Source organism: Dermacentor albipictus, chromosome 6, assembly GCF_038994185.2.
Source record: "Dermacentor albipictus isolate Rhodes 1998 colony chromosome 6, USDA_Dalb.pri_finalv2, whole genome shotgun sequence".
Taxonomy (NCBI): domain Eukaryota; kingdom Metazoa; phylum Arthropoda; class Arachnida; order Ixodida; family Ixodidae; genus Dermacentor; species Dermacentor albipictus.
In genome coordinates this window covers 127,376,577-127,404,267 of record NC_091826.1, presented here as the reverse complement: position 1 = coordinate 127,404,267, position 27,691 = coordinate 127,376,577, and the positions used below count along the sequence as shown (strand labels likewise).

Sequence of the window (27,691 nt, the reverse complement as noted above, 5' to 3'; positions counted from 1 at the left end):
CTCTCCCTCCCGTCTCTCCCCGCAACTCGGTTGAGAAAAGGCACGCGCCCTTTTCCTCGGTGCCTTCATATTGCAAGTCCTACCACCGACCATCAACTATCGCCGGAAGCCAAGCGCCCATGACCACAAAAACGGGTGCCACACAGAATGCAACAAAATATACGCGTATTTCCAGGTCCGGTCGGTTACTATACACGAAGGCGCAGCAACCAGGCATGATGTTGGGGTAATTTCTGGCGCGTGTTAGTACGCGTTGAATAAAGTAGTCAAAGTGCTGCTAAAAGTCCGTCCACGCTGTGTGTTCAACGTGTGTACAAAGAAGACACTTGGAATAAATATGGCGGTGGGAAATCATAAGGTGAAGCTACCCACTCAACGCTGCGGCGGCGCGTAGGAAGAAGAAAATGTAGGTGCAACTCTTCAACCTTTTGACGGCATATACAAAGACACTCTGCTACATTTAAGTAGTTCTTTGGGTTCTTTTAAAACTGGGCTTCTTAGATTTTCCACTTCTGGATACCCGCGTGCTGTGACAGCCACCCAGCGTGCCTTCATTCTAGAGCACAGCTCTTAGGCGCCCGTTCCTGCGTTGAGCGTTGGCGTCCCTCGGCCTCGTCTCTTGGCGTAACCGAGTGACCGAGCACAGCGAAAGTTGAAAGAGCGAACGCGTAGCGCAGCGGTGGATGAAAGGCGGCGATAGTGAAGACAGGAGGAGGAGGTTGCAGCGGAACCATGAGGCGAAAAGCTGATGAGAACGGTATGATGAAAGCGTGAGAAAAGCGTAGTGCTGCGCAAGGCGGGCCCTGCAGTGATGACTGCTATGAGATGGCGCCAGGGTAGTGCACTGTCTTCTGTTCACCGATGGCATGCGGCGAGCGCGTCCACAGACACCATATATGGAAACAAAGCCCTGCACGAGTGGAGGCCTCTCTGCGGCGGCTGCTTGAATCGCGTCCACGCGTCACCCACGTGCTGAGTCTCGCGATTTCCTGATTAGCGAGGCAGCCCCGCCACGCATTTGCAATGTGCCGCACGAGACAGACTGTGTGCGCCAGCCAATATATCGCGAAATGAGAACACATATAGGTGCTCATATTTCGCATTAGGGAGTATCGTAATAGTCGGTAATTTTTTTTTCTTGGTTTGCTCCATCCACTGTGCGACGCACTTCCGCCACAGGCTCGTTTTACTGGGGCTGGACGGTTCTCGCTACCCACAGGCTGCCAGAACGAGCCAGGACGATTGTCGTTTGGCTGTTCTTTGGAAATTTTCTGGCTAACTGAAGACAAAAAGAGGCGACGAACGCTCAACGCTGTCTTTGAGGGGACTTGATGGATTGCAACGCGGACGCTTGAACAATTTCACCTTATTGCTCTCTCATGATCAATGAATAGTGTTTTCTGTGGAGACCTCTCGCTGGGCCCAGGCACCGTGCATTTTTCATGCGCCAGCCACAGCCACAACTCCTACAGTACAGAGGCAGAAGCGAAGCCCTATTAGCCGAAACAATATTTATGAAATCGAAGTCCAAGCAGGTAGGCACGAAATGTAATGCGTTCAAGGTGTACCCGAAATCGTGCATTTTCGTGTCATGTCAGATGATGACAAAACGCCAACTCATGAATGTCGCCTGTGTATGACGTGATCGTTGCGAGCAAGCATCCTCGAACGCTCGCCTTCAGGGTAACGATCACCTACGCGCGATTTCGCGCCTTGGCATCGGATGCGTTAGAAGTGGTTTGTTGCGCTGTGCAAAGTGAGGTGCCCAGTGCGCGTAGCGTGCCGTCTCTTAGATTCAAACATTCAAGGAGCAAAAAAACCCTTACTTTCTCTCTCACAGTCGCTCTTACTCGCGCATGCACACAAACATCCGGCGCCTCTAGAAGTGCCACGCGTCGCTGCACTTACTAGAGTCGCGTGCGCCTAAATGTCGTACAAAAATTCCTCGCGTGACCTGATCCTAGGTGCCTAGGGACAGGAACGTTTAGGGACTTTTGAGAAGAAGCGATGGTGGCGCCAAGTGATGCCGTGGCGCCATGTGGTGCGTGGAATCTCCTGCTCACGCCGACCGCTGGTCGTATGATGTCTCCGCAGTGGGTTCAGTATTTGTTGGCGAAAAGTCGTGCAGTAGTAGTGGTGTGGCATGCCAGCTTTTGGTCTCCGTGAACTCTGCTGGTGGGAGACTCGTATTTCTGAAGGATTCAGTGGTGCTGACGATCGAAATATTCAAGTGGCGTAGCACGTCGGCCATGCAATTTGCGAACCGGCGCTGTGCAGCAGCGTGTTCGCCCTTTTCGGCAGCGTCATCACGTCTCACATGCACCTTTGCTTGACGGGCGTCGCAGGCGGAGGTATTGTATGTGTTCTTCACCATGACTTACATCACGTTAGTAACACAAGGCATAAGGTGGTGTTCGCTCACAACTGCTCACGCGTCCTTGAAATGAGGCAGCGCATGCTTTCAATCATGTTGAGCGCTAGTGCGCTGTCTCTGACTTCATGTAATTTACCTTTATCGTGGGCTTTACGGCAATTATCGCGTAGTGCTGTGAACTAACGAAGCTTTAGTGACATCGCGTAGTCTGCCAGAATTTCACGAACTAAAATGCAGAGTAGATTTTAATATTGGTACTAAGAGCGCCATAGACACAGTGAGGTGGAGCTGATGTTCAGCTGCGTCTCTGCCCGTTTTTCGCGCTCTTAGTTTTAGCAGTGTGACGCAGGGTTCTGTGGAATGTTGGGACGAGTGAATGTGTATATGCGTCTGCAATAACTTCCCCGCAACACACTTGTGTAATGCGATGAACCAGTGTATTGTGGTGACGGGGTGTATGGCAGCTCTATTTCCAGCTTTGATATCCTGGTTACCATGAAGGTACTGCACCGCCCGCTTAACTAAAATCTCTGGTGCTCTCGAACTCTCTATTTGCCGGTATTTTTATTTTCAGATGCTGAATGGTCCCACAGCAATACATATATCTAGTGAGGTTAAGCTTATTAAATTTGCCAAATGCTTTGACAGTGTCAGACCTAACAGTTTTAGAATGACATGGCCAATACAACAGCCCAGACCTTCACTTTAACAATTTTATTACGACTTTCAAACTAATCTTACAGCACAGAAAAACAGTGTAAACACCTCAAGAGTTGATTAGCAAGTAATACTAGAAAGCACGAGTCTAGTGGCAAAGGGTGTGGTGAAGTGCTTTAAACACTCAACCGACACACCTTAAGTGCTTAAAAATTTTTAGCATATAGATGCAGATTGATCAGAAAACTGCGATATTGCTTGCTTTAGAATGAAAATAATAGCATTGGACAAGATGATGCAAACAACTCGTGTGCTGCTTGGTTATACAAACCACATGGGTCCCAGAAGTACCCAAACAGGGCTTTTGTTAGCGCATGCTCTTGCGTCCACTAATCTAAAGCTCTCTAAAGTCAGTAGTATAAAGAGAGGCTGTAAAAATAGGGCTTTGAACTTCACGACTCCAATTTCGTTTCTTTTATACTCGTACAACCTAAACACTACACTGTCGTGCCAGCATCTGCCTAGATCATTGTCACATTTTGCGCCAAAAGCAGTGAACACTCAATTAGAGTTACCTGTCCTAATATTACTCCAAGGATTCTTTAAACAGTTCATTTTTAAGCACGAAGCATGTCATACCGAACAAGAAAATTAAACAAGCACTAGGCTACTAGAAGTAGCTGAAAAATCAGCAGTCTTCAAAAGTCAGCTTGATTTGCGTCTCCTAAAATTGGCTATTATTGAATTAGGGCAGGGAAAGAACAGCTTGAATAAACATATCTCATAAGAAAGCTGTGGTGGTATGCTGCAGGCTAAGGCAGTGAAAGGAAGCCGTTTTGGCATTGGTCTACCTCTGTCCGGAAACCAGGCACCGCAGCCGAGGTGACAACACTGGGCTTTGACATCTTCAAATTCGCTTTCCCGAGCACAGAATACTCAGTCGAGGTGACCTCAATGCACATTACCCACATTGGGGATGGAAAGACCTAGAGCCAGGAGGATGCCACCTTGACGAATCAGACACCACAGACCTCAAATTAACAAATGACACCAAATATCCCAACTGCCACACCGTCCATTAAAACCAGAAGGGCAGTACACTTACCTAGCATGGGCAACTGGTGCCTTCATCCAGAGTGTCAGTGCGACTCTGCCCCAAGAGGCAGCGACCATTATCTGATATAACACTTGGTGAAGGGGGGGGGGGGGGGGGGGCAATGTGCCCCATTCACAAAATCAGGGTTTCAGGCTGGAACCATTTTCGTGATGCACTTGAGTCTGCAGTATGTGAAAGTGTTGAAGAATCGCCAGCAACACGCATTATTTACACACTGCAAAGAGTGACATCTGAACTACAGCTTACTGGGACAACATCCAGCCCTGACAGGCACCTGCTGCAACTTTGGCGTGAGCAAGTCAAGTTGCAAACCGCATACTTAATTTGTCGCGGCACGCAATAAACCCTGATGAATATTCTGCACAAGACTGAGCAGGCAAGATGTGATGCTAACAAACTTGTCAGAGACAAGGGGGTGGACCACAGCGCGTCATTTGAACGTAAAGGTCTCAGTAAGCTGTGACACAATCTTGGCTATAATGCAATGAACCAAATACGGCACAACTATTGAAAACACGCTGCTCGGTCTTAAGTGCACATCTGAGAAATCTGAGGAACAAGCTGCAGATGCTTTCCTCGACCACCTCACAGTGACTGACCGTCACCAGAGTTGTGCGCACCTTAATGACCACTTGCCATGGAAAGAATGGAAAGCCTCTTTACGATGGCAAAAGCTGTCGTTGCTCTCGAACATGTCAACACTTAGGACGCACGTAGCAAAGATGGAGTAATGTTGCAGATGTTGAGAAATCTTGCCAAAACGAGGAAGCAAGCACTATTGCTTGTAATCAATGCAATCTGGATTATTGGAATTCCCCACAGAGTGGAAACACTTGGTTATGATATATGATATATGTATAAGCAAGAGAACCCACCACATTAGTGTAACATGTGTTGTACATCACAGTAATATGTGCTTTAATTTACCAAGTGAGATGAGTTACTTTTATGGCTCATTCAGCCAAATCACACTGCAAGCTGCAATCATCAGTCTTTTATTGGATTTTGCAAATCTTTAATGAAACATGTTTCCCTGTTATGCAGATATGCAATGACAAGCCCTGCTATGTGTTCCAAAAGTAAAATTTAAGCTCTAAGGTAAAGAAGACATTTCTAGTCAGAAATACAAGTAAAAATTGTGAATGCATAGTATTAGAAGCCCAAGGTACAGAAATTATGAGAAGTATCGAATAATTTTGAGGAAAGAATGGTATTTCAATATGCAAGACTCTTTAGTGGATGTCAAGCAAGTCACTATAGGTAGAATACTCTGCAAGATTAGTCGAGTAATGGGATAGCAAACAATGGGTCAGGAAATGCGTTGTTTTTTCTGCAAAACAAAAGCTGATGATCCTTATCACGAAGTCACTTTAGCATCATGAGGCTGCTGCTTGAGAAATTCAGAAACAAACCCCAAAACAAGTCACAAAAATAAAAGACAATTTAATGATGCTCTCTCCACACTGGGATAAATAAAAAATGGCTGTGGCTTAGGTAAGGTTAAGCCCAGGATGCGAAGCATACTAGCCTTTATTTTAGTTGTTGAACCACTGTTTAGCCTGGTGAACTGCTGTTGCTTGGCTATATTTGGTTCGGCTAGACGAAGAAACAACTCATGCATTACTGCTTCGCCTTCAAGAGTGGAACGCGACAGCGTTCCCGTCGACCCGCCAAGGGGTGTAAGACAATGGGCTACAGGGCAGCGACTACGCGCCCCGCATTGGACGCGGTGAGCGTCGAGCAAAGCAGCGTTCGGCGCGGCAACGAAATGTGCGCCTGAGCAAGAGACGCACGCCTTAGAAAGAGCTCGTTTCTAAGGCAACACCGCATTCACTAGAGGCGCTTTTGTACCGCTTTGAAGCATCGTACTCGTGGCTCAGTGGTAGCGTCTCCGTCCCACACTCCGGAGACCCTGGTTCGATTCCCACCCAGCCCGTCTTGCAAGAGTTGAGCCAGAGCCACTTCTCCTCTGTCGTGACGTCACGGTGTCACGTGGTTTCATGGCGACACCGCCGCGCCTGAGGAGCTGGGTTGAGCTCTCGTAATATGCTTCAAATAAAAGAAACGGATCACATATCTAATGTGGACATATCAGACACCTTGTGAAACACTAAAGGAAAAATTAAGTTTAGAGCTATGGCACTTGCCGCATAGATGTGGAGGGGCTTGCACCAATAGTGATAGTTACCGCTGCATTTAGAAATTGAAAGCATTCATGCAAACAAGGATGATTCTTTATATGTTTGGCTACCACTTCAGATGCCTCCACCAAGTGTTACAATGCTGCACGGAGCCATACTAAGGATCTCACAGCAACACCTGCAGTTAAAAAGCAAAAGCAGTCAAAGTGCTGGTGTATTCTAGACACTATGTTTGAAAACTTTTAGGCAAGAACAGTGCAAGAAGCAGACATAAGAACTGAATTTATTTCCATAATTCCCCATTTGAATGGCGTTTTCTTTTTGCTCAGGCAATGCCTATGCCTAGCCACCGCAGCTCCCTCATGCAGACTCCACAAGACAAAAGACCATGGAGGTAAATGCAGATAAGAGGCAAGAAGCAATAGCACTGGTATTGACACGGGTGTGTCACCCAAGTCGCCAAGGACGCCTTTGAGGGAAAGCGACAGGCAATGTAAACAGCCACTTCTCCATGTAAACGATACTCTTTCTCTCAGACGACTCCTACGCCTCGCCATGCCAGCTCACCTGTACAGACTCCACCAACAAAGATGCCGTGGAGGCACGTGCAGGTCAGAGACAAGAAGCAGTGCCACTGGTTTTGACATTCACCCAATTTCTTTCTTTTGCTTACGCTGAGGCAGCCAGCACACCTTGACTGCGGGTGTGTAAGTAGATTCCTGTTGTACATATGCTCATAATAAACTTCAGTAAACTTGAACTTGATAATAAACCTGAAGCCAAATGGACATTCATGCATTGCTTTATTGAACATTTAGTGTACACATTCAATATATGTTATACTTTGCAGTGCTACAGAGTGTATATTGAAACTTCCGTCTATATTTTTCACCTTCAATTACGTATGTGTTGTGTGGTCCTCAATGCTGCAGTTCATATTGTAGCGGCTGATTTGTCTGTGTATTACACACTGGATTAAGCTTGTGATATCCACATGTGCAACAGGCCCATACTTCTCTCACATATACAAAATAAGGTTCTATGTAGTTCTCAGTGTTACAATAAAAAATTTAAGTAAAGCAATTGGAGCGTGGAATTGTATTTATTAGAGTTATTTCTATGACAGTTATTGACAAGTTGATGACTTGAACTAGTCAATCCGTCATGGGAAGGAATTGTATGTATACATATAAAAAAGGTATGTGTGTGTGTTTTGTAGGTGCGGGGGCTATAGGATTCGGGTGGTACGAAAAAAAATGTACCAATGCTCTAGACCCATTCTTTTAAGGTACTGTAACAAAGCCTACTATACATAAAGTTCATACAACTAACTCTCACATTACTACATACGCTAGGCGACGCGAGCTTACATATGCCCTGACTCGCATTCGGGACTGCACCGGATGCCCTCCATATTATTCTGGTTAAGCTTGCTCACTGGAACGAGGCAAACGAAAGATCATAGGCGCAGGTGCCTTCAAAGTATCTCGACCTTGCGAGGCACCACTGCGCGCGCCAGGGAAGCTGTCCGTGCGAACACTCCCTGGCACACACATGCCTCGGTGGCCCCAGCCTATATACGTACTGTTCTCCTTCGAGCTTTGATCCCCCCCACTGTCCCTCGGTGTCCTGGAGTTCCTGCGCCACCTGCTTTATTATAATCTCAGGTGCCTGAGACCTCCGTTTGTCGGTTACATGTGCCCTGCAGCTGAATCAGTACTTGTAAAAAAACGATCTATCGTCGCGACGATAGATCGTGACAGAGGCTTCTGCAACATGCCGCGCCCATGCGAAGAGAATTACGGAACGCCCACGAGGAGCCTGACCGCGGCCGCATACCACCGGAAACTTTAACAGGGTCATCCTTCGGTTGCATAAGTGCCACCTGCATGGCCAACATCAACCACACCTACACCATCCCGCAACAAAGACTAAATAACCAACTTATAAAGCACAAACACACGGCTGCACTCACACCACATCACCACACGACAAGCGAGACGCTGCTACTTGGGCTACGGCGCTAACTGCTAGAATATATCGGTTGCCAGATTAAAACTCACTATTGTCGCCAAGTCTAGCAGGCGTCTCAGGAGTTGGCAACCTCGGCGCGTAGCACGATGGCAGCGCTCTTGTGGTTCCCGATTTCAATGCATGGGCCCCATGAGTAGCTTGTCCGGTAAATTCAGTATAGTAACTCTATGGTTGTTGTCAAGGGTTGACCATCACGGCGTCACGGACTTTATGTAACGACAAGTTTATTTATTTATTTATTTATTTATTTATTTATTTATTTATTTATTTATTTATTTATTTATTTATTTATTTATTTATTTATTAGTATTACACTCAGGGCCAGAGGTATTACAGAGGGGAGTGGAACATACGGGAAAAAAATACGCCATACAGGTTTTTGTTCTGTTAATACAATATTAGCTAAAGAGATGAGGTAAAAGCGGGAAGCAACAAAAATTCAAGAAATTTATCGATAAGAAATCTACTAACATACTTGGTTAGTTACATAGCAATACATTTGAGTTTAAAAGATTATGAAACTGGGAATAGTGAGCTGTGAACGTGACTGATCCCAGAAGATGGTTCCAGTTTTGTGAGGTGCGGGGTACAAATGATTGATAAAATGTTTGAGTTAAGCACGGCATTATTTCCACCTTTTGCGCATGATCGAAAAGAGGGGAAATGTATGATGGAGGAAGAATAAGGTCGTTGTGTAGGGCGGGACTGTAGTATATTTTGTGGAAGAAACATAGGCGAGAAAACTTGCGGTGACAGGCGAGTGACACAAGCTGTAGAGACTCTTTCATTAAAGTGACACTGGCAGTACAACTGTAGTTTCCTAGAATAAAGCGGACAGAGTTGTTTTGGACAAGCTCGAGGGCAGAGGTTAATATAGCAGTGCTGGGGTACCAGATGGAAGAGGCATACTCGAGCTTACTTCGGGCTAAAGATTTGTAAAGGAGGAGTTTGAAAGAAACAGGAGCAGATGAAAAATTGTGCCGGAGGTAACCTAACAAGCGGTTTGCATAACGAATTATTTTGCTAATATTGTCACGTATACCCTGCTGGAGTATACAAGCTGAATCAAGACACAGGTGGTTGCACTTTACAAAAACGCAAGCGGCGACGCGCGACGCGCGATGCCGAAACGAACCTTGTTCTCCTTTTCTTCAGTCTCTTGCTGCGCCACACCATGTGGCATTACCCCCTCTTCAAAAAAAAGAAAAAAGAAGGAAAGCATGCATAGGCTTGACCTGGGAGCGCCGAGATGGTCTAGGACGAAGACATAGGCTATAGTCACAATCACTGTGGTGTGCGATATAGTCACAAGGCACTGATGGACGAGCAACCACAAAACTAACCGAAGCGGCTGAAAACGTCGAATTTTAGGGACTATAGTACGGTTTCAACCGTACAACGTGCACAATCTCAGATTGCAGTTGTCGTCGTCGGGGAGGCTGACTTTCGTCAGGAAGGACTTCGTAGTTCACGTCACTAATTCGCTGCAACACTCTGTAAGGTCCGAAGTAGCGACTCAAAAGCTTCTCGGTTAGTCCTTTTCGGCGCACGGGAGTCCAGATAAAACCTTGATCACCAGGTTGGAACTCGACATGTCGATGGCGGAGATTGTAACGGTGCGCATCGATGCTCTGTTGTTGCTTTATGTGCACTCGGGCAAGCTGACGGGCTTCTTCCGCTCGTTGCACGAAAAGTTCGGCATCTTGGGCGAGGTCGAGATGATCGTTGTTGTCGCACGGCAGCATTGCTTCTAATATAGTCTGCACTTCATGGCCGTAAACGAGGTAAAACGGCGTGAAGCGTGTTGTTTCTTGCGTAGCAGTATTATAGGCAAACATTACGTAAGGGAGTACGTCGTCCCACGTCTTGTGCTGTACGTCCACGTACATAGACAGCATGTCAGTCATCGTTTTGTTCAGTCGTTCGGTCAAGCCGTTTGTCTAGGGATGATAGGCAGTTGTCCTTCGATGGGCCATGCAGCTGAGTTTAAAAACGTCTTCAATGAGCTGTGCTGTAAAGGCTTTGCCTCGGTCTGTGATGACGTGCGATTGGGCGCCATGCCGTAGGACAATGCCCTGTATGAAAAACTAGGCAACCTCGGAAGCTGTGCCTCGAGGCAGCGCCTTTGTCTCAGCATATCGCGTTAAATAGTCCATGGCGACGATTATCCACCTGTTGCCAGAAGATCACAATGGAAACGGGCCCAGAAGATCCATGCCGACCTGGTCGAAAGGTGTGCCAGGTGGGTCAATCGGATTCAGCAATCCCGCAGGCTTCACAGCTGGCGACTTTCGGCGCTGGCATTCCCGGCAGGTTTGGACGTACCGCTTAACCCACTCGGCAAGTCTCGGCCAGTAGTAGGATTTGCGCACTCTATCAAGAATTCGCGTAAAACCCAAATGGCCAGACGGAGGCTCGTCATGACAGGCGAACAAAACTTCGGCACGGAGGTCTGCTGGAACGACTAAAAGGTAGGTCTTGTTGGTGGCAGCGGAGTTCTTCTTGTATAAGACGCCAGGTCGTAAAGAAAAGGACGACAATGAGAGGGCACGGGATAGCGGCCACCATGCAGTCGCCGCTAAACCCTTTTTGCTTCTTCATGCAGTTCAGCGTGCTCCTTGCAGTATGGCTGTATCCCTCGACCTGCTCATGTGCGGTTTCACCAATGCTCATCTATAATGACTCACCGACACCGTTGCCAGTCCTGCTATCTGACGAAAGTCAAGATCTTTGGTGCCAGCAAGTAATCCAGGGCGCCATCTTCATACCTTTGCACACGGATTCACAGCCGCCAGGAGCGACATCTCCCTTCTGGCTCCACTTAAGCAGCTGCCTTCGTCCGGCCACTTTCAGTGGGCACGGGATAGCGGCCACCATGCAGTCGCCGCTAAACCCTTTTTGCTTCTTCATGCAGGTCTGTGAAGCTCCGTCTCTTTACTCTAAACGTACGAGTAACGTCTGTCTGCTGCTTTTCCCGTGCCCAAGTGTATTTTTTGCCTCACTGTGTGAATGTGCGTTTGTTGCAAGGCTACTCATCCCATCTGGTGACGTTGAACTTAATCCGGGACCCGCAACTGACGCGCAGTACAATGAACTTCTTGCAGCCATTTCTGCCCTTTCAGCAAAAATAGATTCACGACACACAGAGGTAATAAGTGGTCTCGCCGAATTAAAGGAAAAGCAAGCTCAATTAACTAATCAAGTGTCCGATTTAACCACTAGATTAACGACAGTTGAATCGCTTGTTGAATCACTTGAGCTTAACCCGTCGTCAGCTGACATACCTGCAGTTGTATCTCACGCCGTTAAAACTGAAAATGCCTCCCTCCTGACACGTCTCGATGATCTAGAAGATCGCTCCCGCCGGGATAACTTAATATTTTATGGTATTTCTGACACTCCGTCAGAAACAAGGGCACAGTCCGAAAAATTGGTGTGTGAATTTTTATCTCATCATCTTAAGTTTGAGGTCCCCGAGAATATGGTATGTAGAGCCCACCGACTTGACTCGTATACTGCTAATAAGACTCGCCCGATTATAATGAAGTTTTCTTGCTCAAAACTAAAGGATAAAATTCTGGCCCTAAAATCTAATCTGAAATCCACCGGAGTATCTGTGGGCGAAGATTTCTGTCAAGCAACGCGCCACTCTAGGAAAAAGCTCCTTGATTTTGCTAAGGCATCAGGACAGACATACTCAATACGGCTAAATAAGTTATTTTTGAACAAGAAGTGTTACGTTTACTGTTCTACCACGGACAATGTATGCGAAGTCAGCATGCCACGTGCAGCACGCTCTTCTGTTCGGTCGCGTCAAGCTATCGAAGGGAATGGTTCGACATAGCTAGCACATGCGCAATCTAATAACACCACATTTGTTTTTTTCCCTAACGTGCGAAGTCTACTAAATAAACGTGCTGCGGTGTCATCGCTGATTGATTCATGCGCTGCTGACATAGTATGTCTCACTGAAACATGGCTCTCTGCTCGGATAAAAAATAGTGAAATTTGTGATTGTGAAAGACTGTGTTCATGTTATCGCTGCGATCGTGGTGTGCGATCAGGTGGAGGTGTCTTGATTTCATTTACTGAAACGCTCACTTCGAGCTCAGTTTCCATAGAAACACCACTTGAACTTGTTTGCGTGCGCGTTGTACTCGACAATAGAGATGTTATTTTTTGCACATGCTACCGCCCTCCTACTGCTTCGACATCATTTTGCGATGACCTTCACGACGCATTGAACAAACTAGTTGTCAGATACCCTAACGCTCCCATTTTTCTTCTTGGTGACTTCAACTTTCCCGATATCATTTGGCGTAACGACATGGCAACGTCCCAGTCTTCTCAGAGTGCCCAGTTATTCTCAGAGTGCCCAGCTGGGTGAAGTGGAAATCCACTTGTGTGGATTTGCACTTCACCCAGCTTGTACTGAAACCAACGCACGTGTCTGCCTCTTCATTTAACATACTAGATCTGATTCTCACGACGAACCCTGACACAGTTTCCCCAATTCTTTACATAAAAGGCTTAAGTGATCACCTTGCACTCACTTTTCATATCAACACACGGGCTCCTGTTAAGAAAACTACGAAGGTGATCCGCGATTACAGCAAAGCCGACTTGGCTTCCATTACCACTGAAAAGGAAAATTTCGCAGCTTCTTACATCGCTAATTGCGATCAGCGCTGCGTTGAAGAAAACTGGTGCATTTTCAAAAATAAATTGTTGTGATTAATCGACCGTTTCGTACCGCAAAGAACAGTCGCTTGCAAGCCACGGTCCCCGTGTTTCAACCCTTTTTTGAAGCGACTACGTAACAAAAAAAAGCGGTTGTTTCGTCGCGCAAAAGCTTCATGCAGTGACGTTGCTTGGTCCGCTTGCTACCTCACTGAAAGTGACTACAACACAGCCGCCGCTAGTGCGAAACAGCATTTTTATTCTTTTACCCTTCCGTCCATCTTGCAAACTAATCCTCGTAAATTCTGGACCATAGTTAACGGTACTCCAAGCAAAATAATCCAATTAACATACCCAAATGATCAACCTGTTGCTCCTGAAGAATGCTGTAATGTATTTAATGATGTGTTCTCTTCACATGTTACCACAATGCCACGTGCATTACCGCTTGTATCCAATTCTGGTTTTTCGCCCATGGATCCAATCTCTATTGACTGGGTTGGTGTTAGCTGCCTAATAAACAATCAAAAAACGCCCTCCTCTGCCGGCCCAGACTGCCTGAACTCAAAAATTTTGAAGTGTACTAATGTATTTTCTGCTGTTATTTTGTCACACATTTTCACTCAGTCATTACAGCAGTCTGTTCTTCCACACGACTGGTGCGTGGGAAAGGTGATTCCAGTTCATAAATCAGGTAACACACACTTACCCAGCTATTACAGGCCTATCTCACTAACAAGCATTTCATGTAAAATTCTTGAGCAAATAATATATTCACATTTGGCTGAGTTTTTAGAATCAAACTCCTTTTTCAACCCCTGTCAACAAGGTTCCCGTAAGTTCTTTTCCTGTGAAACACAGCTCTTAACATTTACTAACGATCTCTCTGCAATTTCTGATCTAGGTACCGACATTGACTGCATATTTCTTGATTTTGCCAAGGCCTTTGACTCTGTGACCCATGATTTACTTCTGCTTAACCTGTCTCAACTTAACTTGGACGCAAATGTACTCGAGTGGATAAAAAACTTTCTTTCTAACAGGACGCAGTTTGTAAACACTAATAACTGAAATTCTCGGTTTTCTAACGTACCAGCAGGTGTTCCTCAAGGGTCAGTCCTGGGTCCACTTCTCTTTCTAATCTATATTAACGATCTTCCGAACTGCATTCTTTCCTCTTCCATAAAGCTTTTCGCGGATCACTGTGTTCTTTACCGTAAAATTACTAATCCTTCAAGATTCCCAAGAGCTGCAGGACGACCTTAACCGCGTAATTGAGTGGTGTTCTAGTTGGTGCATGCAACTAAATTCAAATAAATGCAAGGCCATGCGTATATCTCGTAACACTGCCACGCACACCTACTTTATTAATGGTGCACCTGTGACGTCAGTTAGCGCTTACAAGTATCTCGGCCTTCACATATCAAATAACCTTTTTGGCACTCGCATATTGACTATGTTACTAAAGACGCTAATAGCATGCTTGGTTACTTACGCCGTAATTTTAGCTCTGCCCCTTCTTCCCTGAAGCTAACTCTTTATAAAACATTAGTTTGCTCCAAATTGAAGTATGCTTCAGCCATTTGGGATCCGGCTCAGTCTTCATTAGTTTCTACTCTTGAAAGTATTCAAAACCGCAGTACACGCTTTATATTATCTAATTATTCTCTCTATGCAAGTATTTCTTCAATGAAACGAACTCTTAACTTACCTTATCTTTCGTCACGCCGCAAATCTTCCAGTCTCTCCGTTTTTCACAACGTTTTTCACTTGAACCCCCTTTTAAAGAGACCCTTCTTGCCCATCCGTCTTATATTTCTGCCCGCACTGACCACAGCCTTAAAATCGGGATGCCATTGTGCCGTACTAACCGGTACAGTGACTCATTCATCCCCAGGACAAGCACGGACTGGAATCGCCTTCCCGCCTCAATCGAACTCATCACCGACCCTACTAACTTCAAGACCGCCGTTCAGAATGCCTTGTGTTAATATTTTTGTTAATACTTTTTTGTTTGTATTTTTTACTGCATTACTTCTTGTTTTGGCTCCACTCATTTCTGTAACGCCTTCGGGCCTTGAAAGTACGTGAAATAAATAAATAAATAAATAAATCCTCGAGCGATATGCCGGGGTATTGTTGGGTTTCGTCCTTCCACATGTTCGAATATATGCCGTAGTGCATCGTCTGCGTGCTGCCATGTGGACAAATCAGTAACGCTTACGGCCCCAAGGAAAGCGCCGTCATCCTCAATGTCGTGGTCGGTAGTGTCGATAGGGGCGCGCGAGAGTGCGTCAGCGTCTTCGTGTATGCGGCCCGACTTGTACACGATGGTCACGTCGTACTCCTGCAAACGTAGACTCCGCCGTGCCAATCGTCCAGAAGGGTCCCAGAGATTTGCAAGCCAGCATAATGAGTGGTGATCAGTTACAACTTTGAATGGGCGGCCGTAAAGGTAAGGTCGAAATTTCTCCAGCGCCCATACGGCGGCAAGACACTCTTTCTCCGTGGTGGTGTAGTTGGTCTCTGCACGCGATAGTGTGCGACTTGCGTAGGCGATCACTCTCAATACCTTCCTGCCGTTGTACAAGGACCACACCCAAGACCAACGTCACTGGCATCTGTATGAACTTCCGTGTCCGCTTCCTCGTCAAAGTGGGCCAAAACTGGTGCTGACACCAGACGCTGTCGAAGCTCGGTGAAAGCAGTCTCTTGCTCTGAGGACCACACGAACGATACATCCTCCCTCGTGAGCCGAGTCAGCGGCTCCGCCATCTTCAAAAAATTTTCGATGAAACGCCGGTAGTATGCGCAAAGGCTCAGGAAGCGTCGGACACCTTTCTTGTCGGTCGGTGTTGGAAACGAGGCTACAGCGGCAGTTTTCGCAGGATCGGGGCTAACGCCTTCCGCGCTAACCACGTGTCCGAGAAACATCAGCTCCTTGTAGCCGAAATGACACTTCTGAGGCTTAAGGGTGAGGTTAGCCGATCGGATGGATTCGAGAATTTGCCGCAGTCGTTTCAGGTGGTCGTCAAATGCCGCCGAAAAAACAACCACGTCGTCAAGGTAGACGAGGCAGCTTTGCCACTTCAGACCAGCGAGAACGGTGTCCATCATTCGCTGCATTGTTGCTGGTGCCATACAGAGACCGAAAGGGAGTACTCTGAATTCGTAAAGGCCATCTGGAGTGACCAAAGCAGTTTTTTCGCGGTCTCGTTCATCGACCTCAATTTGCCAGTAACCGCTCTTTAGATCGAGAGACGAAAAATACTTAGCTCGCCGCAACCTGTCTAAAGAGTCATCGATACGTGGTAATTGGTACACGTCCTTCTTGGTAACATCGTTGAGGCGTCGATAATCAACACAGAAACGAAGCGTTCCGTCTTTTTTCTTGTCTAGAACGACCGGGAAGGACCACGGACTGTGCGAAGGCTGAATGACACCATCATCTAGCATCTCCTTGACTTGGGCTTGAATTGCCTCACCTTCTTTCGGTGAGACACGATAAGGCTGTTGTTTGATGGGACGTGCGCCGGCGGATGTCGTTATTCGGTGCTTCGTGATTGGCGTTTGGCCCACCTTGGTAACCCGAGCGAAGCACGCGCTGAATTCTTTCAAGAGTTCCTGCAGTGCACTCTTTTGGTCGTCCGTAAGTTCGGAGTTTACATCGATGTGTGAGAGCGAACCATCGTGTGTGTCCACCTCAGAAGCAAAGCACTCGACGATGTCCGTTGATGGTTCGGCGTAGGCAATGGCAGTGCCACGAAAAATGTGCCCATGCTCGAAGGTAAAGTTGGTAACGAGGACCATTGTCTGGCTTTCACGAAGTTCCACAAGGCTTCGCGCTGCGCAAATGCCTTGTGCCAGCAACATTGCCTTCGACAATGGCTTCACCGTCTTGTAGTTCGTCGGACTTGACCGGAACCATAACACACGCACGCGGCGGTATCGTGATGCTCTCGCCCGAAACGCGAAGTGCGGATCCATGTCCAATGTCCTCGGTCTGTGTTGCCCTTTGTGTCGAGAAAGTGATGCAGCGCTCGCGGAGGTCAATAATGGCGCCATATTCCCGGAGAAAGTCCATCGCAAGGATTCAATCGGGGGAACACTCGCGTAGAACCAGACAAGTGGCGAGAAAAGCAGCACCGCGAATTTCTACTCTGGCCGTGCATAGGCCAAGCGGCGTGACGACGTGGCCACCTGCCGTACGAACTGGTGCCCCGTTCCAGGGCAACGTAACTTTTTTCAGAACGCTCGCCAGTTTTCCACTAAGAATAGAGTAATCGGTGCCGGTATCTATAAGTGCACTCACTGTTTTGCCGTCGATCAACACAGGTAAGTCCAGTGAAATCTTGTTCGAGGAGACTGGTTTTGGCATCATCGTGTTTTCGTTATTCTGCGGTCGGCACGATACGAGGTCTTCAGCGCGTCCAGTATCAGCGGCCGCGCCTCTTAAGGTCACTGACGTCAGTTTTCCCGGCGTGTACGTGGCGATCGCCCTTGCGTCGTCCTCGAAGTGGTATCGCGAGCAGGGTAGGGGCACTCCGGATACACATGACCAGCTTCGCCGCAGTGGTAGCACAGCGGTCGTCGATCGGGTGCACGCCAAACCTCTGATTTCCTCGCGGGTGTTCGGCGATCATCGAAATACGGTAGCGGAGTTGTCGCAGCGGCTTGCGCCGATTGCAACGCGACTGGCGGCGCCACATAAGTAGGTGCGAAAGCTTGGACGGGGCTCAGTAATTTTTTTGCGTACGTCTTGTGCCGGGATTCGCTTGGCAGAGGTGGTGCTTCACTGCTGGAAAGAGATGCCTGCAGTGCCTGCTGAACTTCGTTGCATACGACGCTGGCGAGGGAGCTGACTGGAGGTGACGACGTGCCGTGGTGCTTCTGCAGCTCGTCGCGAAGCAATGAGCGAATCAGCTCGCAAAGCAAGGCGACGTCGCACCCTAAGCCTACCGGCGTATCCGGAGTGGAGGCGGCATTTACTTGTCGGTTGTACAAGCTCGACCGTTGCTGAAGGGTCTTCTCCATCGCGGTGGCTTCGGTGAGGAACTCCGCAACAGTCTTGGGGGTACTCCGAACAAGACCGCCAAAGAGCTGCTCCTTTACGCCTCTCATCAGATGACGCACCTTCTTCTCTTCCGACATGCTCGGATCGGCACGCTGAAAGAGACGCGTCATGTCTTCCACGTACATCGTGACGCTCTCGTTGGGCTTTTGGACGCGTGACTGAAGGGCCCGTTCCACTTTTTCTGGGCGGTCGGGGCTGGAGTAAGTCTCCAGTAGCTTGCGCTGGAACTCAGGCCAGGATGACAGGGCGCTTTCGCGGTTCATAAACCACGTGCGAGCACCATCCTGGAGGCTGAAGTAGATGTTCCTGAGTTTGGCGTTGTTGTCCCACTCGTTAAACGCAGCCACGCGCTCGAACTCCGCCAGCCAGTCTTCCACGTCTTCAAATGTGTCGCCATGAAAAGGCGTCGGCACTTGGGGGTTCAGCAGCGTTAGGTAAGTTGGTGTCACCCGTTCCGTAGAAGTCGCAGTGGTCGCAGTCATCACTTTTTCCTGGAGGTTTCCAAATTCTGGGGCGAGGCCTCGGATTCGCCGGCTTGGGCGTGAACTGGAGTCAACTCCAACTGTGGGGCGAGGTTCTCGCGGTTCAGTGGGGTATCCTGCATAAGTTGAGCGTACCCAGCACCTCCACCAAATTGTCGCGTATACCCTGCTGGAGTATACAAGCTGAATCAAGATACAGGCGGTTGCACTTTACAAAAACGCAAGCGGCGACGTGCGATGCCGAGACGAACCTTGTTCTCCTCTTCTTCAGTCTCTTGCTGTGCCACACCGTGTGGTAATATAAAGAGACCAAGAAAGAGAGGAAGTTATGTGGACACCTAAGTAGCAATGGGATTTACGGATTCGAGAGCGGAATTATCGAGCAAGTAGGAAGTGGGGGAAGAAGTTGTACCGGAGATACGTAATACGTTACATTTAGTTGTGCTGAGTTCCAACAGCCAGACTTTACACCAGTTAAATACACAGTTGATATCGTTTTGAAGGATCATAACATCATTTTGGTCAATAATTTCTCAGAAGACTACGCAATTGTCGGCGAATAAGTGAATGTTAGAGGTCACGCATTGCAGCAAGTCATTAATGTAAGTGAGAAACAGCAGAAGGTCGAACACTGAACCTTGGTGCAAGCCAGAATGAACTGGCCTCAACGGGGAATTAAATGTGTTAGCAGACAAGAATTGTGAGCGTCCGGTTAGAAAATATTCGATCCACAAGCGGTTTCCTATCAATGTTCAATTTGCTTAAATTAAAGAGAAGCAAACTATGGCAAACGTTTTCAAAAACTTTTGCGAAATCTAGGAGGACACAGTCAGCTATAGAACGACGATCAAGAATTGTATGTAGTTGGTGTGTAAGCGAAGCCAACTGTGTTCGGTGAGAGATCGAAAAAGATCGGTGAGACCATGTTGGGCCTTCGAAAAGAATGAGTTGGCATCAAGGATATTAACAATGTTTGTGTAAAGGACATGTTCGAGGATTTTACATGGAATACTAGTTAGTGAAATCGGGCGGTAGTTTAGGGGTGATGTTTTAATTCCAGATTTATTAACTGGAACCACCTGTTCGAAAAGGGATTACCGTAGTCGAATGCGTAAATGTACATACAAATTAATGTGGCTGTATTGGCTACAAATTTGTTTTGCTCTTTTTTGTGTTTGGCTACATTTGGGCTACCATTTGTCTAGCTTTGGTCTACGCCGCCTTGCCCGACCTGGCAACATTGGTTCAACGTTGCTCGTATGATTGTGCTTGGGTTGCTCGTGTGTTGATTGTAGGTTCTGTGTTACTTGGCGGAAACCCGCGAGTAGTGGTGGGTATGTCAGTGCGGCTTAGGCCTCGTTGAGGTCTGGCAGTACAGAATCTGCGTTGTGCGACCCGTATTCCTGGAGAATCTGGCGGTGGTGATGATTGAAATGCCGAAGTGGCCTAGCGCCTCGGCAGCATAGTTTAGTGAACCACGATGTGACGTCGCCATGTCCGCCTTTGCTTACCGGACTTCAAGGGATGTGCTGCTCTCCACAACTCACGTAAATATGACTGCGTCGACCACCCACTGTCCAGCGCTGAATTTGAGGTTTGTGATCTTTGCCTGAAAGGAGTGGACCAGCCGTGCAACCGGGGTAGTGGAAGAGCAGAGCGGCTTACAGGCTCCAGTTGCGCATTCACCGACATGTGCTCCCGTTTTGGCCTCATTAGGGGCTGTCGCGGGATTAGGGTGTGATCCTTACCTAGTATGAAGTTTAAGACCCTAACACACAGCTTCTTCACATTCTTCCGTGCTAGGTGTCATTTGCATGACAATCGAGTTGAAAACGAGACTTATGTCTGCTCTTTGCGCTTGTGTGTTCTAAATTGTTTGCTATCTGGAAGTTCTGCATGCCGCTTCACCGTAGTACATATAATTATGCGGTGAAGCCTGCGAATGTATTGCGGTGCAGCATACTGAAAGTAGGTGGGGCCCGCTATGACTGCATAATAGGTACACTTATCCGGCACCCGGTGTGCGCAATGTGACATATGGCGGCGGGTGCGCGAGTCTACAATTAAGGACACTCATGTCCAGTGACAGTGGCCCCTTTCACATTTAATATGCTTCACCGCAGTACTTCGCGTATGCTTCACCGGGAGACATCAGTGTATTGAGGAAAGCTAATTTACTTTTATAGCTTGCTACACCGCAATACAGCAGTCTGATGTGGTGAAGCGCATTGATAGTGGGTGGGGTGGAAGTAAACATTGTTCAGTAAAGCACAGTAAGAGTGGAAAAGGCACACCTGACACATAGGGCTACGCTGTGCCCAGTACCTTCAATTGTAACATCATTTGCAAATGCGTCTACACTCATGGTATGCTTCACTGCGCTGCAATTCTTTGTAGTAATATGTTTCACCACATAACAAATTAGTATCGCGGGGAAGATCACGAAAGCACACTTGTCATTATGGAGCACGTTATTCACATTCAATGCAGAAGCACAATGCCGATTCAGGCCCATGCTTCTGGCTGAACCGTACATGCTGTTTAAGAATTGATCCGTTGTTCATAAGTGCACCTGTGCTTTATCCTAAGCTGGAGGGCTGAAGTTGATATGGAAGCACAATTTTTATTCAGGGGACAAGAGGTTGCCAAGATGGTCTTAGCACAGCTTTCTTTTTTCCAGGCACCTGTTCTGCTAGCAGCTTCCATTGCAGTGCTTCGAACCTCTTTGAGCCAGCACATAGTGTATGTAAAAATAGACAATGATTGAGCTTGGGAATATCACCTATGTTCCTTGCAGTAATCTGTGCACAGTTCATGTCCGTTTATAATTTTAAAAAATATAGCACTACCAGACTAAATAAAAGAAGAAAGGGGTGGGCTGCAGCCTAAGTGTTAAATGGTTATGTATCTTTTCCCTTTCTTTCTTCTTTCTTTCTTTATTAGAACATAAAATATACAATCAAATATGTGCTTTGTTTTCGTGCTTATATTTATTATGCATGCTACACAGCAATCACATCAGTGCCGAATTTGAATTTGTTGGTTTCAGGTCTCATGGCTGTTACAAGGGAGCAGTGTGAAAGTGGAACAAGGTCCTGGAGGGATCCAGTAATGTTGCTAGTCTCACGGTGTCGCTCCCTGAGCACCGTGAATCTCCAGGCTAACTAAGAAGGAAGGTTTGTTGCAATCATTTCTGAACAGCTTTTCCATCAAACCAACAGCGCTCGCCTTTAGGGATTTTGGACAGAAGAAGGCTTGCACCCAGCAAAGGCTAACAAGGAAGCATTCAGGATGTGCGAAGTGGGCCTTTTGAAGCTGGCAGCATTCCTGAAGAGACTTAGCTTGCCTGCCCTCTTTAGGGTCGCACAAAGATGATTTCCCTTTGAGGGAAATTGTTTCAGAGATCGTGACATGGCAAGTGTTGGGTGTTTAGCAGTAAAGTTTATCTTTGCCCACTGTCAATGATCTCTTCCTTCTCCAGGACCCCTGTGAAGGGCCCACTTTTTGGACGCAACGTGCTCTCCATGCATGCATGTATTTTTAGCTCTTAAAGACGTCTATTGCCCTTTGCCTCAAGTTGGTCCTTGCTGATGTCACCCAAAACGGCAACAGGGAGTATGGCAATGCACACTTACAAAACAATGTTGATACCAGTAGAACCAGACTAATGGAGCTTCTGCTTTTTTGTCCACTCCATCCTCATCAGTCACAATGAACAGTTCTTTGTCCAAACAGCAGACATATATATTTGGCCATGCATAGCGCGCTTACTAATGGCACGTTCACACTGAGGAATCCGGCGTCTACAGCGAATGGAATACTCCTGCCACCGAAAATCGCGTCATTCACACTGCTTGCGCACCGCGCCGCCGGAACGAGATACAGCGCCATCTGCCCCATAAAGTTCTAACCTCCAAGCGAGCGCGGGATATCCCGGATGTTCGCGCGACTCGGAATTGCGCAGTTTTCTCCGCCCACGTACAGTTCGTGTGTTCATTTTGCGCGTCTCCTCCATTGCTTGGAAAGGCAATGATGAACCCTGAGCAAGAAGAGGCAGTACTGCTAGCCCTGTTTGGCGAGCACCTTTCTGGCGAAGCGTGACGAAGCGTGACGAATGCCGGTGGCGAAGCATTCGCCGAAGCGATGACGCCACCGGCATTGGTGGGTTCGTCCTGCTTTGCAGGAGCGCACGTAGCTTGGTCACGCCACCTTGTCGGGTCGCTTAGACCTTGTGCTTCGCGTGGTACTCGTCGAAAAGGACGTGGTGGTTACGCACCAATTCGATGAGCATTTCAGATGTCGCGATGCGTTCGAAGACGGCAATATGACGAGCGCGTCGAGCTTGGTCGCCATCTTTCGAATTGCTGAGACGCGCTCCGATTGGTACGCGGTGAGGGAATTTGGCGGCAAAATCGGTCCGGGAGCGATCGGCGCGGAAGGGGCTATTCCGGCGGATCTCGCCGCCGCCGAACTGGGTTCCACCGAACTGGGCGCCGCTCCAGACGCCGAATGTCTCAGTGTGAACGCGCCATAAGACCTGTTAGTGTGTTATGACAGAGACCTGCCTAAGAACCTTAGCACGGTGTCTATACGTAAGGAAATTTCTGATGCGTTGATGACTTCCTGCTCTTGCTTCAAATGTTCCCTGGTGAAGCCAGCAACATGGTCAAGAGGATGTTCAACAGGATTCCCATTAGTTTTCCCTGCCTCCGTTTACCAGGGTGCCGCTCATAGATATCTACGTTTTCTTGACCTTATGCTGTACTTCAACCATGGCCACAGCTGTTGAATATATTGACACGTGTATTTATATTTATCGGGCGACCAGCTTTCGCCGCCTAACAAATATTTTCACACAGCGCGGGACGCGCTTGCATGTATCCGAAGTTTCTGGAAAGTTATCGATGCTTCTATCCACAGTCTGTTGTCGCCGAACCTTGTGTTATCTGATTTATTCGCCTGACGCGAATGATGTAGAACTTCATGGAAGGCACGCGGGTCCCAATGATTAGTCTGCAACATTCGACGACTCTGTATAAAAGCAGACGCGCTTGACCCGCTGATCAGATTGTTGACGATCGCCGACCGTGTTCGCCGCTATCGTTGTGCTATAAGTGTAGCCTGTTTTGTGGGCACAGGTTCGCCCAATAAAAGTTAGTTTTGTCTATCACAGTATTGCTACTGTGTTCTGAACGTCACCACCACGTGACATCTGGTGGACGTGCTTTTGGTTCATGTACCGCACGCCCCCGACAAGCCGTGATCCAAGCCCGGAACGCAAAGACAACACCAGCGTAGTCCCGGACCATCGAGCAAGCCGCCGTCTTCAACAACTGCCCCCGGAGCACGGACTTTTGCCTGAGACCACCAGGAAGATCGCCACCAAGTCCACCCCAATGGCAGCCCCAGCATCCCCCATCGTGCTGCAGAAGCCCAGGGAGCCTCCGACGTTCCGTGGTTCAACGTTCGAGGACCCGGAAGGCTGGCTTGAGACATACGAGAGGGTCGCTGCTTTTAACAACTGGAATAGCGACGACAAACTGCGACATGTCTTCTTCGCATTCGAAGACGCTGCCAGGACGTGGTTCGAGAACCGAGAAGCCACCTTAACGACCTGGGAGCTGTTCCGAAGCGGCTTCCTGCAGACATTCGCAAGCGTCGTACGCCGAGAACGAGCCCAAGCGCTATTAGAAACCCGGGTGCAACTACCAAATGAGACCACCACGATTTTTACAGAAGAAATGAGCCGCCTATTCCGCCACGCCGACCCGGAAATGTCCGAGGAAAGGAAAGTCCGGTTACTAATGCGTGGTGTAAAGGAGGAGCTTTTCGCCGGTATGGTACGAAACCCACCGAAGACCGTCGACGAGTTTCTTCGCGAGGCCACTAGCATCGAGAAGACACTCGAGATGCGAAACCGGCAATTCGACCGCCGCCCCAACTCTACAAACTATGCCGGAGTTCATTCACTGGCCTCCGACGACCTGCGCGAGGCTATCAGGGCAGTCGTACGAGAGGAGCTTCAGAAGATCTTCCCGTCGTCGCAGCCTCAAGTGGCCTCGATCGCTGACATCGTCAAAGATGAGGTTCAGCGGTCGCTTGGAGTTCCGGAGGTGCAACCTCAATTACCGCAACCCCAGCCCGAAGCAATGACCTACGCCGCCGTCGTACGCCGTCAAGGTCCTCCTCCGTGACCGCGCCAAGGCACTGTAACGCAGCAATTCCGTCGACCACCGCCGCCACCGCCGCCAGCACGCCCACCCGTCGCCCAGCGCAGCTACCCGAGGAAGACCGACGTTTGGCGCGCTCCTGACCACCGCCCGCTCTGCTACCACTGCGGAGAAGCGGGTCACGTCTACCGATGATGCCCATACCGGGAGATGGGACTGCGAGGTTTCGCCGTCAACGCTCCGCGGCCGCAGCAAGGTGAACGCCCTCGCGATATCGCCGACTACCTCGCCGCTACTCAGTGGAGCTCTCGACGACCGTCGCGTTCGCCATCACCAGGCCGCTACCTGTCGCCGCAGCGCCGACCATACACTGGCCCAGCCCGGGGCCGGTCAGCGAGCCCATATCCGGAAAACTAAAAGCAGCAACCGATGGAGGTGCGGTTGCTGTTCGTCGAACTGACGAAGATCCTCCGCCGCCGACGAAGACGACGAAGAGACCATCTCGACGACATAATAACGACATGCCGCCGTCCCGACAAAGGCAGGTAGCCAAGACTACACCGAATAAAGACGATTTGACGAAGCGACGTTCCAGATTCAGTTCAACCGGACGCAGCCGTGATCCGACACCAAGACCTAATTGCAATGCCAGACAAAGAACCACCGATCTCGACGTGCTTCTCGATGGCCACGTAGTCACCGCTTTAGTGGACACAGGAGCCGATAACTCCGTCATGAGTGGACCCATCGCCGCACAGTTGAAGAAAGTTAAAACTGCATGGGAAGGCCCTAAAATTCGGACCACTGGAGGACACCTCATCACGCCGACTGGAATCTGCACGGCAGGAATAACCATTCATGACCGGACTTACCCTGCCACCTTCGTTATCCTCCAACGGTGTTCACGCGACGTCATTCTCGGTATGGACTTCCTGAACCAACACGGCGCAATCATCGACCTGAAGTCGAAGTCAATAACGCTGTCCGAAGATCAGGCGATAGCGCCGGAGAGCCCTCGTAGTCACCACGCCTTGAGTGTGCTTCAAGATCAAGTGAGCATTCCGCTTCGCTCCAGCATTGTTATTTCGGTCGGCACCGAAACACCCGCTGACGTAGAAGGCGTCATCGAAGGCGACCAACGTTTACTGCTCTACCATGAAATTTGCGTCGCAAGAGGGATCGCTCGACTGCACGGAGGAAACACGAAAGTGTTGCTGACAAACTTCAGCCAGGAGTTCAAGCACATCAACAAGGGCACGACGATCGCATACATCGAGGAAATTCAGGAAACCAGCGATGCCTTTGTCCTCTCGGATTCTGTTGCATCTACCCCGACGACCGTAGTTCCCGAGACAGTCTTCAACATAAATCCAAGTCTCCCCGTGATTAAGCAGCAACAGCTCAGAAGTCTGCTTCGACGATACAAAGACTGCTTTTCGACGTCATCAAGGATTCGACAAACACCAGTTGCAAAGCATCGCATAATAACACAAGAGTGCGCTCGACCACTACGCCAGAGCTCTTACCGAGTTTCGACGCGAGAACGCGAAGGTATAAGACAAGTCAACGAAATGCTGCGCGACGACATCATCCAGCCGTCGAAAAGCCCGTGGGCGTCTCCAGTTGTTTTAGTGAAGAAAAAGGACGGAACCCTACGTTTCTGCGTCGATTATCGTCGACTGAACAAAATCACGAAGAAAGACGTATACCCCCTACCACGGATAGACGACGGATTGGATCGGCTCTGCAATGCTAAATACTTCTCATCGATGGACCTCAAGTCTGGCTACTGGCAAATAGAAGTCGACGAAAGGGATCGCGGAAAGACCGCCTTCATCAAACCGGACGGCCTCTATGAATTCAAGGTTATGCCATTTGGACTGTGCTCGGTGCCTGCAACGTTCCAGCGCGTGATGGACACGGTTTTAGCAGGATTGAATTGGCAGACCTGTCTTGTTTACTTGGATGACGTCGTCGTCTTCGCCGGAAATTTCGACGATCAGCTTAGGCGGCTTGCTACAGTACTAGAGGCCATCAAATCATCAGGGCTCACTCTGAAGCCAGAAAAGTGCCGCTTCGCTTACGACGAGCTTCTGTTCCTAGGCCACGTCGTCAGCAAATCCGGAGTACGCCCCGACCTGCAGAAAACAGCTGCCATCGCAAAGTTCCCGCAGCCCATCGACAAGAAGGCAGTGCGTAGATTCCTTGGCATGTGTGCCTACTACAGGCGCTTTGTCAAGGACTTTTCACGCATCGCTGAGCCGCTAACGCATCTAACCAAATCTGATGTCGAGTTCAAATGGCAAACGCCGCAGGCCGACGCATTTCAAGAACTAAAACGACGCATGCAGTCACCGCCTGTACTCGCACATTTCGACGAAGACGCCGATACCGAAATCCACACTGACGCCAGTAGCCTAGGCTTCGGTGCCGTCCTAGTCCAGAAGAAAGACGGACATGAACGGGTGATATCTTATGCTAGCCGGTCGCTGTCAAAAGCGGAAGGCAATTATTCTACGACTGAAAAAGAATGCCTCGCCATCATTTGGGCTGCAGCAAAATTCCGCCCTTACCTATATGGCAGGCCATTCAAAGTCGTCAGCGACCATCAGCGGCGTAGCCAGAAATTTGGTTCGTGGGGGGCTCACTTTGCAGCTCGGCCTCCTCCTTATAGAATTAGTCGAGGGATATATGTGTGTGTGTGTGTGTGTGTGTGCGTGTGCGTGTGTGTGTGTGTGTGTGTGTGTGTGTGTGTGTGTGTGTGTGTGTGTGTGTGTGTGTGTGTGTGTGTGTGTGTGTGTGTGTGTCATTCAACAACCTTGTTTACATTTTCGTACATATACAACGACCAGGGGAAAATCTCAATGACGCTGTCCTTTGTTAGAATGTATTGCGCAAGGAGCAGCTGTCACCGGTTGTGTATTGCGAGTAATATCTCCGAAATTATAATCGCAACAGAGAG

At 48.5% G+C, this 27,691-nt stretch overlaps 1 protein-coding gene across 1 annotated transcript in view; it reads left to right on the top strand.

Annotated features, from left to right (window-relative positions):
• The window catches only part of LOC135899491 (uncharacterized), a 40,137-nt gene extending 18,410 nt beyond the window's left edge, over nt 1-21,727 (top strand). The window contains exon 7 of the mRNA XM_070521054.1: nt 21,609-21,727. Within this exon, the coding sequence (XP_070377155.1) occupies nt 21,609-21,727 (119 nt within the window). The remainder of the gene's footprint in view (nt 1-21,608) is intronic.
• Nucleotides 21,728-27,691: the final 5,964 nt, after the last annotated feature.